Source organism: Oncorhynchus masou, chromosome 13 (genome assembly GCF_036934945.1).
Source record: "Oncorhynchus masou masou isolate Uvic2021 chromosome 13, UVic_Omas_1.1, whole genome shotgun sequence".
Taxonomy (NCBI): domain Eukaryota; kingdom Metazoa; phylum Chordata; class Actinopteri; order Salmoniformes; family Salmonidae; genus Oncorhynchus; species Oncorhynchus masou.
In genome coordinates this window covers 6894281-6913087 of record NC_088224.1, presented here as the reverse complement: position 1 = coordinate 6913087, position 18807 = coordinate 6894281, and the positions used below count along the sequence as shown (strand labels likewise).

The 18807-nt window shown below is 44.2% G+C and overlaps 1 protein-coding gene across 1 annotated transcript in view; it reads left to right on the top strand.

Annotated features, from left to right (window-relative positions):
• Positions 1–11042, top strand: part of LOC135551682 (hippocalcin-like protein 1) — an 89594-nt gene extending 78552 nt beyond the window's left edge. Inside the window, exons 4-5 of the mRNA XM_064982860.1 lie at positions 6779–6884; positions 7183–11042. Coding sequence (XP_064838932.1) covers positions 6779–6884; positions 7183–7280 — 204 coding nt within the window. The 3' untranslated portion in view covers positions 7281–11042. The remainder of the gene's footprint in view (positions 1–6778; positions 6885–7182) is intronic.
• Positions 11043–18807: the final 7765 nt, after the last annotated feature.

Sequence of the window (18807 nt, the reverse complement as noted above, 5' to 3'; positions counted from 1 at the left end):
ATATACCACACCCCTTCAGGCCATATACCACACCCCTTGAGGCCGTATACCACACCCCTTAAGGCCATATACCACACCCCTTAAGGCCATATACCACACCCCTTCAGGCCATATACCACACCCCTTCAGGCCATATACCACACCCCTTCAGGCCATATACCACACCCCTTAAGGCCATATACCACACCCCTTAAGGCCATATACCACACCCCTTAAGGCCATATACCACACCCCTTAAGGCCATATATACACCCCTTACACCCCAACTTAAGGCCATATATCACACCCCTTAAGGCCATATATACCATATACACCCCTTCAGGCCATATACCACACCCCTTTAGGCCATATACCACACCCCTTCAGGCCATATACCACACCCCTTGAGGCCGTATACCACACCCCCTCAGGCCGTATACCACACCCCTATACCTCATCCCTTCAGGCCATATACCACACCCCTTCAGGCCATATACCACACCCCTTCAGGCCATATACCACACCCCAGGCCATTCAGGCCTTATACCACACCCCTTCAGGCCTTATAGGCCACACCCCTTGAGGCCGTATACCACACCCCTTGAGGCCGTATACCACACCCCTTCAGGCATATACCACACCCCTTCAGGCCATATACCACACCCCAGGCCATTCAGGCCATATACCACACCCCTTCAGGCCTTATACCACACCCCTTCAGGCCGTATACCACACCCCCCTTCAGGCCATATACCACACCCCTTCAGGCCATATACCACACCCCTTCAGGCCTTATACCACACCCTTCAGGCCTTATACCACACCCCTTCAGGCCATATACCACAGGCCCCACACCCCTTCAGGCCTTATATAGGCCTTACCACACCCCTTCAGGCCATATACCACACCCCTTCAGGCCATATACCACACCCCTTCAGGCCTTATACCACACCCCTTCAGGCCATATACCACACCCCTTCAGGCCATATACCACACCCCTTCAGGCCATATACCACACCCCTTCAGGCCATATACCACACCCCTTCAGGCCATATTGCTTAAATATACTACTATCCTATTGTATTAAAACCTTTAACCTTAAAATGAACCCAAAAGCATGTCAACAACTAGTTTATCAGCTGCAACCATTGTAAACGTAATCTGTTTAATGTACACTATCGGTCGAGAGCATACAAGTCCCAATGGTGGATAGTATATGGGGCTTTGGTGACAATAATGCTAATAAATAATGCAAAGGATTCTCAGATGTACAGATAGAAGTGAAGAAGTCCGCCCCCTAGTGGGGAGATTTTTTGCTGCACAATCCAATAGAAGGAACGGCTGACTGTTACATAGTTTGCTGTCAGCGTGGTTGTTGGAGATGCTAGTGTCAAGTGACAGATTCTTAGGATCTAAGTTGAGCAGACCGAGTGAAGTGGAAACACAACGGGATCAGGATTTAATACAGAATGTGGGTTTTAGTTCACCTTTTTTTACGGCAGGAGTCATTCTTCAGATGGCTCGAAGGAACATTTTCCATTTAAAATGACACTAACACAACCAATCAAAGGTGCTAAAAACGTCAGGGGAGGTGTTTCATGTTCCATGCCAGAAAGGCAGGCATCCATTGTCACGTCTAATCAAGGTGGGTGGAATCAGGCGCTGAGAGCAGATAGCGATATTAAAGTTTTATTCTCCGGTGAACAAGAAACACGGTCAACCCAATACACACAGGGTGAAATAATCCAATACAGGATAAAAGACGAACCGGAGAATAAGAACACAAGATACACCGACAGACATAGATGACAAATAAACAATCGCGCACAAAACAAGGGCGGGACAACCTACATTATATACAGACACTAATTAACTAAACAACACACAGGTGAAACCAATCAGACAAAACCAACAGATACACGAAAAGGGATCGGTAGTGACTAGTAGGATGGTGACGACGACCGCCGAGCACCGCCTGAACGGGCAGGAGAGCCAACCTCGGCAGAAGTCGTGACATCCATATTGTCTCCCTCATCAATCCATTTTCCTCAAATGCTCCCCGGAAACAACCACGCCTCCGAACTGCAGCCCCTCCTGTGGGTGGCCACACCTCAAACAGAGGGACACAACAACAACAACAACAACAACAACAACAACAAAAAAACTAATTTGTCAATGAACCAATTAAATTTCTGGCTTGATTATAGCCCACTGGGCACAGACAGTCAATTCAAAGTCTATTCTGCATTGATTCAACTAAATTTCATTTAAATGACGTGTAAACAACATCAATTCAATCAGTGGGAAGGCAATTAGCCACACCTGTGACATCAGCATTGTTCCGTTAGCTAGCCAGCGAAGAGGGTAGGGGGTTGGTCATGAATATTTTGGGTCGGGGATTACGGTGTTGTGTGGTTCTTTAAGGTATTTGTTGGAACTGGGAAGTCGTTACCAGTTGAGGAGACCGTTACAAGAGACAGTGAGAAAGAGACAGATTGGGGAAAGTTTGAGAAAGAGAAGGAAAACGGGTGGAGAGAATAGATTAAAATGGGGAAAAGAAAGAGAGAGATGGTTCTGTATTGTACTGAGAGCAGTATGGTTGCAAGCGCTGTGTGCTCCAGGATTAGAGAGTTAAATTTAACCAGGGTTTATCCCTGAGTGTGCAGAATACTGGGATTATCCCCGGGCTCACTGAGGTTCTGCTTTGCTGAATGAGAGGAGGAGAGACAGAGGAGAGGAGAGGGAGGAGAGGGGGAGAGGAAGAGGAAATAAGAAAAGGAGAGAGGAGAAGGGAGGGGGAGGCAAGGAGAGGGAGAGGCCAATATATTATCACTGTAGGTGGCGGGAATGAGAGAGAGAGAGATGGATGTGGGGTGATGAAGGGGATGGAGAGAGAGCTAGCTATAGAGAGAGAGGGAGATGGATAAGGGGTGATGAAGGGGGTGGAGAGAGAGTGCTAGCTATAGAGAGAGAGGGAGATGGATGTGGGGTGATGAAGGGGGTGGAGAGAGAGCTAGCTATAGAGAGAGAGGGAGAAGGGAGGTCCACTGTAAACAGAAGAGAGGGTGAAAAGCTTCAAGTGCAAATCACTGGACAATCTGAAATGTTCCATTCACGCAGACAGTGTGTTGAAGAAGGCGCAACGGCTCCTCTTCAACCTCAGGAGGCAGACGAAATTATGCTTGGCCCCCCAAGACCCTCAGAAACTTCTATAGAAGCACCATCGAGAGCATCCTGTTGGGCTGTAACACCGCCTGGTACGGCACCTGCACCGTCTGCTCTCCAGAGGGTGGTGTGATCAGCCCAACTCATCACCGGGGGCACACTGCCTGCCCTCCAGGAACATCTACAGCACTCGGTGTCACAGGAAGGAAGTAGATCATTAAGGACCTCAGCCACCCGAGCCACTGCCTCTTCACCCCGCTACCATCTAAAAGATCATTAAGGACCTCAGCCACCCGAGCCACTGCCTGTTCAACCCGCTGACATCTAGAAGGTCATTAAGGACGTCAGCCACCCGAGCCACTGCCTGTTCATCCCGCTGACATCTAGAAGGTCATTAAGGACCTCAGCCACCCGAGCCACTGCCTGTTCAACCCGCTGACATCTAGTAGATCATTAAGGACCTCAGCCACCCGAGCCACTGCCTGTTCACCCTGCTACCATCTAGAAGGTCATTAAGGACGTCAGCCACCCGAGCCACTGCCTGTTCAACCCGCTGACATCTAGAAGATCATTAAGGACCTCAGCCACCCGAGCCACTGCCTGTTCATCCCGCTGACATCTAGAAGGTCATTAAGGACCTCAGCCACCCGAGCCACTGCCTGTTCACCCTGCTACCATCTAGAAGGTCATTAAGGACGTCAGCCACCCGAGCCACTGCCTGTTCATCCCGCTGACATCTAGAAGGTCATTAAGGACCTCAGCCACCCGAGCCACAGCCTGTTCATCCCGCTGACATCTAGAAGGTCATTAAGGACCTCAGCCACCCGAGCCACTGCCTGTTCACCCTGCTACCATCTAGAAGGTCATTAAGGACGTCAGCCACCCGAGCCACTGCCTGTTCAACCCGCTGACATCTAGTAGATCATTAAGGACCTCAGCCACCCGAGCCACTGCCTGTTCAACCCGCTGACATCTAGAAGATCATTAAGGACCTCAGCCACCCGAGCCACTGCCTGTTCAACCCGCTGACATCTAGAAGATGGAGACAGTACAGATTCATCAAGGCTGGGACAAAGAGACTGAGAAACAGCTTCTATCTCCAGGCCATCAGACTGTTAAACAGTCTCCACCAGCCGGCATCCGCCCAGTATCCTGCCCTGTACCTTAGAGACTGCTGCCCTATGTACATCAAATCAAATCAAATCAAATGGTATTGGTCACATACACATGGTTAGCGGATGTTAATGCGAGTGTAGCGAAATGCTTGTGCTTCCAGTTCCGACAATGCAGTAATAACCAACAAGTAATCTAACTACATAGTTATGTAACACCGGTTTTACCCAATTCATATGTATATACTGCATTCTAGTCAAGGCCTGTTTAACTATTGCTATTATTATCCTACACTGGCTTATCAGGTACCCCACCCCGTTCACTGAACAATGATCACTCCTACAGACAGTGAGTCACATGTCCGTAGTTGCTTATTAAAACAGGTAGACAGGCATGCGAATGTTAGAATGGGGCAAAGCTAGTGACCTAAGCGACTTTTGAGCGTGGTAGGTTCGTTCGGTGCCGGGCATGTCGGATCCAGGATCTCAGAAACAACTGAAACAACGACTTCCTGGACTTTTCACGCACGGCACTGTCTTGGGTTTCCTGTTTCGGTGCGACAAACAAAACAACATCCAGTCAGCAGCAGTGCTGTGGGCGAAAACAGCTAATTGGCAAGAATGGCATGAATAGGGCAAGCTAACAGATGGGCCACAAACAGAAAAATAACAGCGCAGTACAACAGTGGTGTGCAGAACGGCATCTCGGGAACGCACAACTCATCGATCCTTGTCACAGACGGGCTGTTGCAGCAGAAGACCACACCGGGTTCTACTCCTATCAGATAAAAACAAGAAGTGGCTCTCTACCTCTCCCTCCTGACCTCCCTCCCTCCCTCCCTCTCCCTACCTACCTCCCTCTCCCTCCCTCTCTCCCTATGTCCCTCCTCTTTCCCTCTCCCTACCTCCCTCTCCCTACCTCTCCCCCTATGTCCCTCCCTCTTTCCCTCTCCCTACCTCCCTCTCCCTACCTCTCTCCCCCCCTACCTACCTCCCTCTTTCCCTCTCCCTACCTCCCTCTCCCTCCCTATTTCCCTCCCCCCTCCTCCAACCTCCCTCCCTCTCCATCCCTCTCTACCTCCCTCTCTCTCTCCCTCTCCCTACCTACCTCCCTCCCTCTCCCTACCTACCTTTCTCTCCCTACCTCCCTCCCTCTCCCTCCCGCTCTACCTCCATCCCTCTCCCTACTCCCTCCCTCTCCCTCCCGCTCTACCTCTCTCCCTCTCCCTACCTCCATCCCTCTCCCTACATCTCCCTCTCCCTACCTCTCTACCTCCGTCCCTCTCCCTACCACTCTCTCCCTACCTCCATCCCTCTCCCTACCTCCCTCCCTCTCCCTAACTCTCTACCTCTCCCTACCTACCTCCCTCCCCCTACCTACCTCTCTCCATCTTCCTACCCCCCTCCCTCTCCCTCCCACTCTACCTCCCTCCCTCTCCATCCCTCTCTACCTCCCTCTCTACCTCTCTCTCCCTCTCCCTACCTACCTACCTACCTCCATCCCTTTCCCTACCTCCATCCTCTCCTACCTCTCTACCTCCATCCCTCTCCCTACCTCCATCCCCTACCTCCATCCCTCTCCCTACCCTCTCCCCCTACCTCCATCCCTCTCCCCTACCCATCCCTCCATCCCTCTCTCCATCCCTCCCTACCTCCATCTGTCTCCCCCTCCCTCCCTCTCCCTCCCTCTCTACCCTCCCTCTCCCTACCTCCATCCCTCTCCCTACCTCTCTCTCTCCCTACCTCCATCCCTCTCCCTCCTCTCCCTCCTACCTCCATCCCTCTCCCTACCTCTCATCCCCTACTCCCATCCCTCTCCCTCCATCCCTCTCCCTACCTCCATCCCTCTCCTCCATCCCTCTCCCTCCCTCTACCTCCATCCCTCTCCCTACCCCTCCACCTCCATCCCTCCCCTACCTCTCCCTCTCCTCCATCCCCTCTCCCTACCTCCATCCCTCTCCTTACCTCTCTCCATCCCTCTCCCTACCTCCATCCCTCTCCCTACCTCCATCCCTCTCCCTACCTCTCTACATCCCTCTCCCTACCTCCATCCCTCCTCCATCCCTCCTCCATCCCATCTCCCTACCTCTCTCCATCCCTCTCCCTACCTCCATCCCTCTCCCTACCTCTCTCTCCCTCCCTCTCCCTACCTCCATCCCCTCTCCCTACCTCCATCCCTCTCCCTACCTCTCCCTCTCCCTACCTCCATCCCTCTCCCTACCTCTCTCCATCCTTCTCCCTACCTCCATCCCTCTCCCTACCTCTCTCTCTCCCTCTCCCTACCTCCATCCCTCTCCCTACCTCCATCTCTCCTACCTCCATCCCTCTCCCTACCTCCATCCCTCTCCCTACCTCTCTCTCTCCCTCTCCCTACCTCCATCCCTCTCCCTACCTCCATCCCTCTCCCTACCTCCATCCCTCTCCCTACCTCCATCCCTCTCCCTACCTCTCTCTCTTCCTCTCCCTACCTCCATCCCTCTCCCTACCTCCCTCGCTTACTTGCGCCCTCCCTCTCTCCTCAGGCCATTTATAAGATGGTGTCATCTGTGATGAAGATGCCGGAGGATGAGGCCACGCCGGAGAAGAGAACAGACAAGATCTTCAGACAGATGGACCTCAATAATGATGGTGAGAGAGGGGGGGGACAAGGGATGGGGGAGAATTGGTGAGGATCACTGTCATGTTACAGTTTTGAGAGTGTCTGAGCAGTATTTGTGTCAGTATTTCAATTCTTCCGTTTACTCTCTTTCAATTCCTGTTCTCCTATCGCTTTCTCTTCTTCCTCTCTGTTCTCATTTTAACATTCCCCTCCCTGTATCGTTTTTCCTTTCTCTCTCTCTCTCTCTCTCTCTCTCTCTCTCTCTCTCTCTCTCTCTCTCTCTCTCTCACACACTTCCCTCTTCCCCTTTTCTCTCCATCCCCCCAGGTAAACTGTCACTGGAAGAGTTCATTAAAGGTGCCAAAAGTGATCCCTCTATCGTGCGGCTACTCCAGTGTGACCCCAGCTCCGCCTCCCAGTTCTAACCCACGCCCACCCTGATTGCTATGGAAATAGTAACTCCAATTAGTTTATGATTGTTCTCATCACTCATATATTTCTGGTGTACAAGATGGAGAAAGCAAAAATCATGATCATTTTACTTTACTTTTTTTAAGGAAATAAGGGACATGCATACATTATTATTCAGAAGATGATACGACAACTGAGAATACAAAAACCAAGCCGTTGTCCGATGTGTTTTACTGTCTCTCTCTGGATCCGGAAGGATGGAATTCTGGAAGAATGGGATGGAATTCTGGAAGAATGGGATGGAATTCTGGAAGAATGGGATGGAATTCCGGAAGAATGGGATGGAATTCCGGAAGAATGGGATGGAATTCCGGAAGAATGGGATGGAATTCCGGAATAATGGGATGGAATTCCAGAAGAATGGGATGGAATTCCAGAAGAATGGGATGGAATTCCGGAAGAATGGGATGGAATTCCGGAAGAATGGGATGGAATTCCGGAAGAATGGGATGGAATTCCGCTGAGCTCCGCTGCCTCACAACGTCAGAAAGTCCGTCTGCCATTTTTACAAAGTGTGTTTATTTTGGGGAAGATAATGAAGGGAACATTCCATCCTGAGAACCATGCATGAGCCATCTGTGTTCTAATCATTCTGTTCAAAAGATTCCGTTCCCCTCCCATTAAGGCACAGCTCCTCCAATCCTCTTCCACTTGTATATCCATATTTATGTGTATATACATGTGTATATGACATTATACGAAATGAATAGGCAAGTATATCTATCTGTCTTTATAACTCCTGTTGCGTTCAGAAGGCAGTGTCATGTAGATGTTTTGTTTGCTCTGATCCAATATGGGATTTGCCTAATCGTTTGTTCACAGAGGGAACCGGGGACAGCGACAGGGAAAGAAGTTGTGATGTTTCTGATATATGATCTTTCACTGCGGCAAAGAAAGCTATTGGGTTTTTATTACTGATCTTATAAATGTATTGTTATTATTGATTCATTTAAATGTTTTATTGTTATACTTTTTTTTGTACATAATATTGTTTTCCTCATGTTGTTTACTTGTATTTATTTATTTATTTTCATTGTTGTGGTTTTTAATTTGATTTGACATTGAAGATGATTATAACACAGTACTGGAGAGGAATCCATTGAAAGAAAGAAATGATGACTGTTCCTTCTCATATGGACATTGACTTGTCTTTGGAAACCGTCCGTCTCTGTCCAAGATGGAATGTTGAGATTCCAAAATTCTGCATTGGAAGGGAAAAATTTGAATATTCTAGAATATTTATATCAGGTGATTCCATAATGCATTTGATCAATGAAACCAGTAGCAACACATCATATAATTTGAGCCTCCACGAGTGTATGCACGCATGTATGTATGTGTGTGTGTGTGTGTGTGTGTGTCTGAGTGTGTGTATGTTTTGTTGTGTGCATGCGTGTACAGTATGCATGTGTACAGTTTGTGTGCATGTCCAGGCTTTAAACTTCAACAGTATTATACATTGGTGTTGTTTATTATTAATACGTCATATCAGTATTTAAAGTTAGTTATTTTAACACTTTATCGCATCACTGAGCGGTGAAGTACAGTAGCCACGTCGTCACACGCCTCACTGCATGGCGCACAAAACAACACACGAAAACCCCCATCACAAAACAGTTCCATTTCACAGCTCTACTTTCTTCAGCAGCCTACCAGACCGCACACAGAAGACACACGGACATGCCGTCTTTGCGCACTCTTGTGCGTGTGTGTCACTTTGGGACAAACCCCCTCCCTCCCGCCTTCTGCCAGACACAGAGCACAACACACTAAGGGCTTGATTATCTCTATCCCAGCTAACCTTGATTATCTCTATCCCTGCTGGTCTTGATTATCTATATCCCTGCTGGTCTTGATTATCTCTATCCCTGCTGGTCTTGATTATCTCTATCCCTGCTGGTCTTGATTATCTCTATCCCTGCTGGTCTTGATTATCTCTATCCCTGCTGGTCTTAATTATCTCTATCCCTGCTGGTCTTAATTATCTCTATCCCAGTGCTGTTCTTGATTATCTCTATCCCAGTGCTGTTCTTTATTATCTCAATCCCAGTGCTGTTCTTGATTATCTCTATCCCAGTGCTGTTCTTGATTATCTCTATCCCAGTGCTGTTCTTGATTATCTCTATCCCAGTGCTGTTCTTGATTATCTCTATCCCAGTGCTGTTCTTGATTATCTCTATCCCAGTGCTGTTCTTGATTATCTCTATCCCAGTGCTGTTCTTGATTACCTCTATCCCAGTGCTGTTCTCCGTTCCTTTTCAATGTGTTAACCGAGACAGTAGAGAGTGGAATTGTTTTAAGGCAAAGATCACTTAGAGGTTGCATTCCAAGTGACTACCTATACCTTATAGACTCCACTACTGGTGACAGTCAAGGCCCAGAGGACTCTGAATGAGCGCACCGTAGAACTTTAGTATAAGGGTAGGTAATAAACCATTCATAAACCATTAATAAACCATTTATAAACCATTAATAAACTATTAATAAACAATTTATAAACCGTTTTCTCGCCATGTATTAAGCATGACTCCCACATGTGTAAATGTCAAATCCACTCAAATTGTATTTGTCACATACACACGGTTAGCAGATGTTAATGCGAGTGTAGCGAAATGCTTGTGCTTCTAGTTCCGACCACGCAGTAATATCTAACAAGAAATCTAACCTAACAATTTCACACAACAACTACCTTATACACACACAAGTGTAAAGGAATGAATAAGAATATGTACATAAAAATATATGAATGACTGTCAGGAATCTAGTTATTCAGACACGTGTATATATAGTTCCTTAAACATCCTGTGTTGTGCATTGGTTCTATCGCCAGGTACTGCTAGAATGTCTAGCAACAGCATGTCCATCATGCAACAGCATGTCCATCATGCAACAGCATGTCCATCATGCAACAGCATGTCCATCATGCAACAGCATGTCCATCATGCAACAGCATGTCCATCATGCTGTGACAAATTACACCACTCACTCCCATGTTACATAGTATTTATTACATAAATGTATTTCACTTTATATTAGGGGCTGCAAAAAGACCTTACTGATGATTAGTAAATGGTTTACAAATGTTGGGTTAATGATTAATACATGGTAAATGCACACTTTATAAATTATTTATAAATTATTTATTACAGTCCCTTAAAATAAAGTGTTACCGAGTGCACACTTCGGGAGAAAGGAGATATTATTTGAAATGCACGCCTAGTTTCCCACAATGTGTACTGCACTGCACCTCTACTATGGGCTCCCAGTTCACTGCCCCCTGGTGGTTGGATGTGCTTCCAGGATCACTGCCCCCTGGTGGTTGGATGTTCTTCCAGGGTCACTGCCCCCTGGTGGTTGGATGGGGAATATTTGCTGCTCCACTACTGCAAAATTATGGTAACGTTCCCAAAATGTCCAGGTTTTCTAGGAATCCTGATTTTAAAAAAACATTCCCAGATTTCCTGCTTATTCCAGGAATTCTTCTAATTTGGATTTCTGGAAAAACCTGGACAATTTGGTAAAGTTACCCGACACCGTCCTACCTACCCTTTTTCTGTTCTAACTGCCTCAAACTAATAACTTGAGTTGGATCGAGATTAAAAATAAACAACTCTTTCTTCCTCCTTTGTTTCTGTTGCATGACAACCTCTAGTGAGGATGGATTGTTCTGTTTTGAACCGAAATCGATAACAAATATACCTTCTGTGTTTCAAACATGTGCGTGTCTGGGTTTTTCTTTTGGTTGTATTAAAACAAGTCATTTTAAGGAATATTATGATTCTGGTTAAGAATTTATTAGGAGGAAAACGTGCAGATGATAAAATGTGTCAAATGTATAGAACACATTCAGTGTTCCGTATTACATTCAGTGTTCCGTATGACATTCAGTGTTCCGTATTACATTCAGTGTTCCGTATGACATTCAGTGTTCCGTATGACATTCAGTGTTCCGTATGACATTCAGTGTTCCGTATGACAGAAAATAATTTTAGTTATACTCAATGCAAATCTCTCTGTTTTCTCTGACGTGTTGGACAAAGACAGAGCTCACTGTTAATACCACTCAGGGAGGTGGAGAAAGATACTGCTGTGTGTGGTAACATGTCAGGAATCTTCAGTAATTTAGATAATTAAACAATCTATCGTAACATTGGTAAATTATATTTGAAAAATAAAAAATAAAATGTTATTCATATATACTATTAATTTATTATCGCTGTGTCTATATTGTCCGTAAGTTTCTAGTACATGGACCATATGGTTAAAAATAAATAGCCTAATTAATGATAAAAGCATCTAATCAACAATGGAATTATTTTCAATGAACTCTGCAACTCTTCCAACTACTGATTTCTGTCACAACTGCCACCAGTTTGATGCCAAAACATTGAAAAACATACATACATACATACATACATACATACATACATACATACATACATACATACAAACGTACATACGTACATATGTACATACACACACACACTATATATATATACACAGATTGCTAAAGTAATACAAATATATAATGACAAATTTAACAGGTTCTGAATTTTTAGCAACATCTGTTTTTAAAATCTGATATATGACATTTACGTAAGTATTCAGACCCTTTACTTTGGCAGCGATTACAGCCTCAAGTCTTCTTGGGTATGATGCTACAAGCTTGGCACACCTGTATTTGGGGAGTTTCTCTCATTCTTCTCTGCAGATCCTCTCAAGCTCTGTCAGGTTGGATGGGGAAACATCAACGTCAAGGATGATCAATGGAAACAGGATGCACCTGAGCTCAATTTCGAGCCTCATAGCAAAGTGTCTGAATACTTATGTAAATAAGGTATTTCAGATTTTTTTTATATCTAAATTTGCAAAAATGTCTCAAAACCTGTTTTCACTTTTTTTTTCGATTGATGATGATTTTTTTTTTGTTTTAATCAATTTTAGATTAAGGCTGTAACGTAACATAAATGTGGAAAAAGTCAAGGGGTCTGAATACTTTCCAAATGCACTGTGTATATATATATATATAGAACAGATGTAATGGTGACTGTGACCCCCCCCCACCACACACACAATGTTGACATTTTCATAAACCCTATCAGTCCTGAGACCTCAGCAAAAATCTATTTTTCATTTTCATCTGACTTCCATTGATGTGTATGTCCAGCCCTTTATATTTATAATTAGCTTTACAACGAGGTGTTTTAACAGTTTATTTTCACAAAAAATCATAGCTACAAGTAGACCGCAACAAATATCAATACAAATAAAATATTGTCAAAAAATGTTTGTTTTTTAACCTGGATCAAAATGAATTCATATGACGCTGTTAAGTACAGAAATGGTCACTGGGAAATGTATATCCAACAGGTCAGTGACAAGTGGGTGGAGTTTGTGACAGCAACTATGCTAATTACAATATTATATATTATATATTACAATATTATATATATTACAATATTAAATATATTACAATATTATAGACACTGGGATTTCGTGGTATTTTCTATGATCTTCTATGTTGTAGAACAATGGCTGTATCTGGGTTAGGGGTTTCATAGATGGGTATGGAGCTGTATCTGGGTTAGGGGTTTCATAGATGGGTATGGAGCTGTATCTGGGTTAGGGGTTTCATAGATGGGTATGGAGCTGTATCTGGGTGTCCATTGTTCATCGTAATATCAAGAAGCTGGATCTCTTGTTCCAGCAGCTCATGTTCCTCTTGCGGTCTCAGCTGTGTTCGCAAGAAAAGAGTTTATCAACTGAGAATGATCTGTGAGAAGTTAAAAGGAAGAAGAGGAAGTCTCAGCTTTGAGGAAAATCAGACAGATTATTTACACCGGAGAGGGAATATCAGTAGTAGGAAGAGAGAAAAGTCCTTCAGCATTTCCAGATGAGAGGAGAGACACGTTGAGGTTCAGAATGCTGATTTTCTGAACGCAAAGCCAGTCTCTGTGGTGAGAACTAAAGCCTAGGATCCGTCTCTGGCTTTCATGATGAAACACATCTTCAATACGCCCCTGGTACAAACACAGTCTGCTTCTAGGCAGAAGTATTGAGTGCTACTGTAGACTAGTTTTTGTGAGATTGGTCAGATCACTTCACAGGCAATTAGCACGACCCAACTGGTTTTCCCTGGATGCCATTGGCTAGATTATGTAGCAGTGGTGGGAAACTACCCAATCATCATACTTGAGTAACAGTATAGATTCCTTCATAGACAATGACTCAAGTAAAAGTGAAAGTCACCCAGTAAAATATTACTTCAGTAAAAGTCTAAAAGTATTTGGTTTTAAATATGCTTAAGTGTCAAAAGTAAACGTAATTGCTAAAATATACTTAAGAATTAACAAATAAAAATATAAATAATTTCAAATTCCTTATATTAAGAAAACCAGCCACATGTTCTAGTTTTTATTTACAGAGAGCAAGGGGCGCAATACAACACTCAGACAAGATTTACAAACAAAGCATTTGTGTTTAGTGATTCCGCCAGATCAGAGGCAGTAGGAATGACCAGGGATGTTCTCTTGATAAGTGTGTGAACGAGACCACTTTACTGTCTCGCTAAGCATTCAAAATGGAAGGTGTCAGTGTAACTGCTGTCGTCATCGGTGGAAGAAGGTGAGGACCAAGGTGCAGCGTGGTGTGTGTGTCCATATTTATTAAATTAACACGGAAATAACAAAATGACAAAGAGAAACGACCGAAAACAGCTCTGGCTGGTGCAGACACACAACAGGAAACAGTTCTGGCTGGTGCAGACACACAACAGGAACCAGTTCTAGCTGGTGCAGACACACAACAGGAACCAGTTCTAGCTGGTGCAGACACACAACAGGAAACAGTTCTGGTGGTGCAGACACACAACAGGAAACAGCTCTGACTGGTGCAGACACACAACAGGAAACAGCTCTGGCTGGTGCAGACACACAACAGAAAACAGCTCTGGCTGGTGCAGACACACAACAGGAAACAGTTCTGGCTGGTGCAGACACACAACAGGAAACAGTTCTGGCTGGTGCAGACACACAACAGGAAACAGCTCTGGCTGGTGCAGACACACAACAGGAAACAGTTCTGGCTGGTGCAGACACACAACAGGAAACAGTTCTGGCTGGTGCAGACACACAACAGGAAACAGTTCTGGCTGGTGCAGACACACAACAGGAAACAGCTCTGGCTGGTGCAGACAAACAGGAAACAGCTCTGGCTGGTGCAGACACACAACAGGAAACAGTTCTGGCTGGTGCAGACACACAACAGGAAACTGAAAATAATCACCCACGAAACACAATAGAAAACAGGCTCCCTAAATATGGTTCTCAATCAGGGACAACGGATGACAGCTGCCTCTGATTAAGAACCATACCAGGCCAAACACAGAAATAGCAAATCATAGAAAAACTAACATAGACCCCCCCACCCACCCAACTCACGCCCTGACCATACTAAAACAAAGACGTAATAAAAGAACTAAGGTCAGAACGTGACAGTCAGGGAAAACATATGGAGTAAAAAATTACATTATTATCTTTAGGAATGTAGTGAAGTAAAAAATATAAAATATAAATACTAAAGTACAGTCAGTGTACTTTAGTATTTGAAATGCAATTTGGCAAACTATTATTATTATTATTTTTTTTTTACAAATAACCATTCAAATACCCAAGGACCAGTGGGACTGTGTACCTGGTTACCCAGGTGATTATCCATGATATAGTGTAACCCTCCAGAATACCCCCACATCAGATTACCCAGAATACCCCACATCCATCTGACACACACACACGGTTTTATCCCACATCCATCTCACTAAGAGGAAGTTGTTGTTGACCTCTGGAATTGTGTTGTTGTAGGTAAACTACCTTTTACCAGGTCTCCCTCATAAACTAAATGTTCTGGTTAAATGAAGGTTAAATAAAATGAACACATCATCCCTCCACATGACCCACTAAACACACACACTCCATGTGTGACTTAAGTAAATACAGTGCCTTTCGAAAGTATTCGGCCCCCTTGAACTTTGCAACCTTTTGCCACATTTCAGTTCTCAAACATAAAGATATAAAACGGTATTTTTTTGTGAAGAATCAACAACTAGTGGGACACGATCATGAAGTGGAATGACATTTATTGGATATTTCAAACTTTTTAAACTTCTTGCGTCGAGCAATCCCGGATACGCGATCCTATTTATAGCCTCAAGCTCATTAGCATAACGCAACGTTAACTATTCATGAGAATCGCAAATGAAATGAAATAAATATATTTGCTCTCAAGCTTAGACTTTTGTTAACAACACTGTCATCTCAGATTTTCAAAATATGCTTTTCAACCATAGCTAAACAAGCATTTGTGTAGCTAGCATAGCTATAAGCCTAGAATTCAGCCAGCAACATTTTCACAAAAACAAGAAAAGCATTCAAATCAAATCATTGACCTTTAAATAACTTCAGATGTTTTCAATGAGGAGACTCTCAGTTAGATAGCAAATGTTCAGTTTTTCAAAAAATATTATTTGTGTAGGACAAATCGCTCCGTTTTGTTCACGTTTGGCTATGAAAAAAACCTGTATCCAGTTATAGCCTCAAGCTCATTAGCATAACGTAACGTTAAATATTCATGGAAATCGCAAATGAAGTGAAATAAATATGCTATATCTCAAGCTTAGCCTTTTCGTAACAACACTGTCATCTCAGATTTTCAAAATACGCTTTTGAACCATAGCAAAACAAGCATTTGTGTAAGAGTATTGATAGCTAGAGTAGCATTTAGCGTAGCATTTAGCGGGCAACATTTGCACAAAAACCAGAAAGGGATTCAAATAAGATCATTTACCTTTGAAGAACTTCGGATGTTTTCAATGAGGAGACTCTCAGTTACATAGCAAATGTTCAGTTTTTCCTGAAAGATTCTTTGTGTAGGAGAAATCGCTCCATTTTGTACATCACGTTTGGGTACCAAAAAAAAACGAAAATTCAGTCATCAAAACGGCGAACTTTTTTCCAAATTAACTCCATAATATCGACTGAAACACGGCAAACGCTGTTTAGAATCAATCCTCAAGGTGTTTTTCACATATCTCTTCATTGATATATCGTTCGTGGAAGTCTACTTTCTCCACTGAATCCCTTGGAAAAATACTTGCAGCTGAAGATGATGCACCAATTTCGACAGAGGACACCGGTCGGACACCTGGCAAATGTAGTCTCTTATGGTCAATCTTCCAATGATATGCCTACAAATACGTGACAATGCTGCAGATACCTTGGGGAAACGATAGATCGGGCAGGCTCATTCCTTGAGCATTCACAGCCATATAAGGAGACAATGAAATACAGAGCCTCAAAAATATTGCTCATTTCCTGTTTGAAGTTTCATCTTGGTTTTGCCTGTAGCATCAGTTCTGGGGCACTCACAGACAATATCTTTGCAGTTTTGGAAACGTCAGAGTGTTTTCTTTCCAAAGCTGTCAATTAAATGCATAGTCAAGTATCTTTTTGTGACAAAATATTGCGCTTAAAACGGGCACGTTTTTTTATCCAATAATGAAATAGCGCCCCCATAGATGTAAGAGGTTAACAAATCAAAAACTGAAAAATTGGGCGTGCAAAATTATTCAGCCCCTTTACTTTCAGTGCAGCAAACTCTCTCCAGAAATTCAGTGAGGATCTCTGAATGATCCAATGTTGACCTAAATGACTAATGATGATAAATACAATCTACCTGTGTGTAATCAAGTCTCCGTATAAATGCACCTGCACTGTGATAGTCTCAGAGGTCCGTTAAAAGCGCAGAGAGCATCATGAAGAACAAGGAACACACCAGGCAGGTCCGAGATACTGTTGTGAAGAAGTTTAAAGCCGGATTTGGATACAAAAAGATTTCCCAAGCTTTAAACATCCCAAGGAGCACTGTGCAAGCGATAATATCGAAATGGAAGGAGTATCAGACCACTGCAAATCTACCAAGACCTGGCTGTCCCTCTAAACTTTCAGCTCATACAAGGAGAACACTGATCAGAGATGCAGCCAAGAGGCCCATGATCACTCTGGATGAACTGCAGAGATCTACAGCTGAGGTGGGAGACTCTGTCCATAGGACAACAATCAGTCATATGTTGCACAAATCTGGCCTTTATGGAAGAGTGGTAAAAAGAAAGCCATTTCTTAAAGATATCCATAAAAAGTGTTGTTTAAAGTTTGCCACAAGCACCTGGGAGACACACCAAACATGTGGAAGAAGGTGCTCTGGTCAGATGAAACCAAAATTGAACTTTTTGGCAACAATACAAAACGTTATGTTTGGCGTAAAAGCAACACAGCTCATCACCCTGAACACACCATACCCACTGTCAAACATGGTGGTGGCAGCATCATGGTTTGGGCCTGCTTTTCTTAATGGATGGAGCCAAATACAGGACCATTCTGGAAGAAAACCTGATGGAGTCTGCAAAAGACCTGAGACTGGGACGGAGATTTGTCTTCCAACAAGACAATGATCCAAAACATAAAGCAAAATCTACAATGGAATGGTTCAAAAATAAACATATCCAGGTGTTAGAATTGCCAAGTCAAAGTCCAGACCTGAATCCAATCGAGAATCTGTGGAAAGAACTGAAAACTGCTGTTCACAAATGCTCTCCATCCAACCTCACTGAGCTCGAGCTGTTTTGCAAGGAGGAATGGGAAAAAATTTCAGTCTCTCGATGTGCAAAACTGATAGAGACATACCCCAAGCGACTTACAGCTGTAATCGCAGCAAAAGGTGGCGCTACAAAGTATTAACTTAAGGGGGCTGAATAATTTTGCACGCCCAATTTTTCAGTTTTTGATTTGTTAAAAAAAGTTTGAAATATCCAATAAATTTCATTCCACTTCATGAATGTGTCCCACTTGTTGTTGATTCTTCACTCGTAGGTGATGCTGGCATAGCCAATAGCGTCTGGGAACCAGCAGTGTCTCAAGAGGCTCCGCCCCCCCATTAACTATGGTCCTCACTACGGAAACAGTCAGACCAAAGCTGAGGCCAGAAGATTAGCAAACATGCTGACCATAAACAACAACCATGTCTGACACACACACAGAGAGAGAAAGAGACAGAGGATGTAGAGGGAGAGAGAGAGAGAGACAGAGGATGTAGAGGGAGAGAGAGAGCGAGACAGAGGATGTAGAGGGAGAGAGAGAGAGCAAGAGAGAAAGAGAGTGAGAGCGAAAGAGAGAGAGAGACAGAGGATGTAGAGGGAGAGAGAGAGAGACAGAGGATGTAGAGGGAGAGAGAGCGAGAGAGAGAGAGCAAGAGAGAGAGAGAGAGTGTGAGAACGAAAAGACTGCCGAGAAAGAGAGCAAAAACTGTAAAGTGAGAGAGAGTGTGAGTGAACGAGCGAGAGAGCGAGAAACAGAGAGCGGAGGAGATTGCATTCACTTGCCCAGTCTTCCTACCTCCCTGTTTATGAGGGGGGGGGGAGTTTTCTTCAAG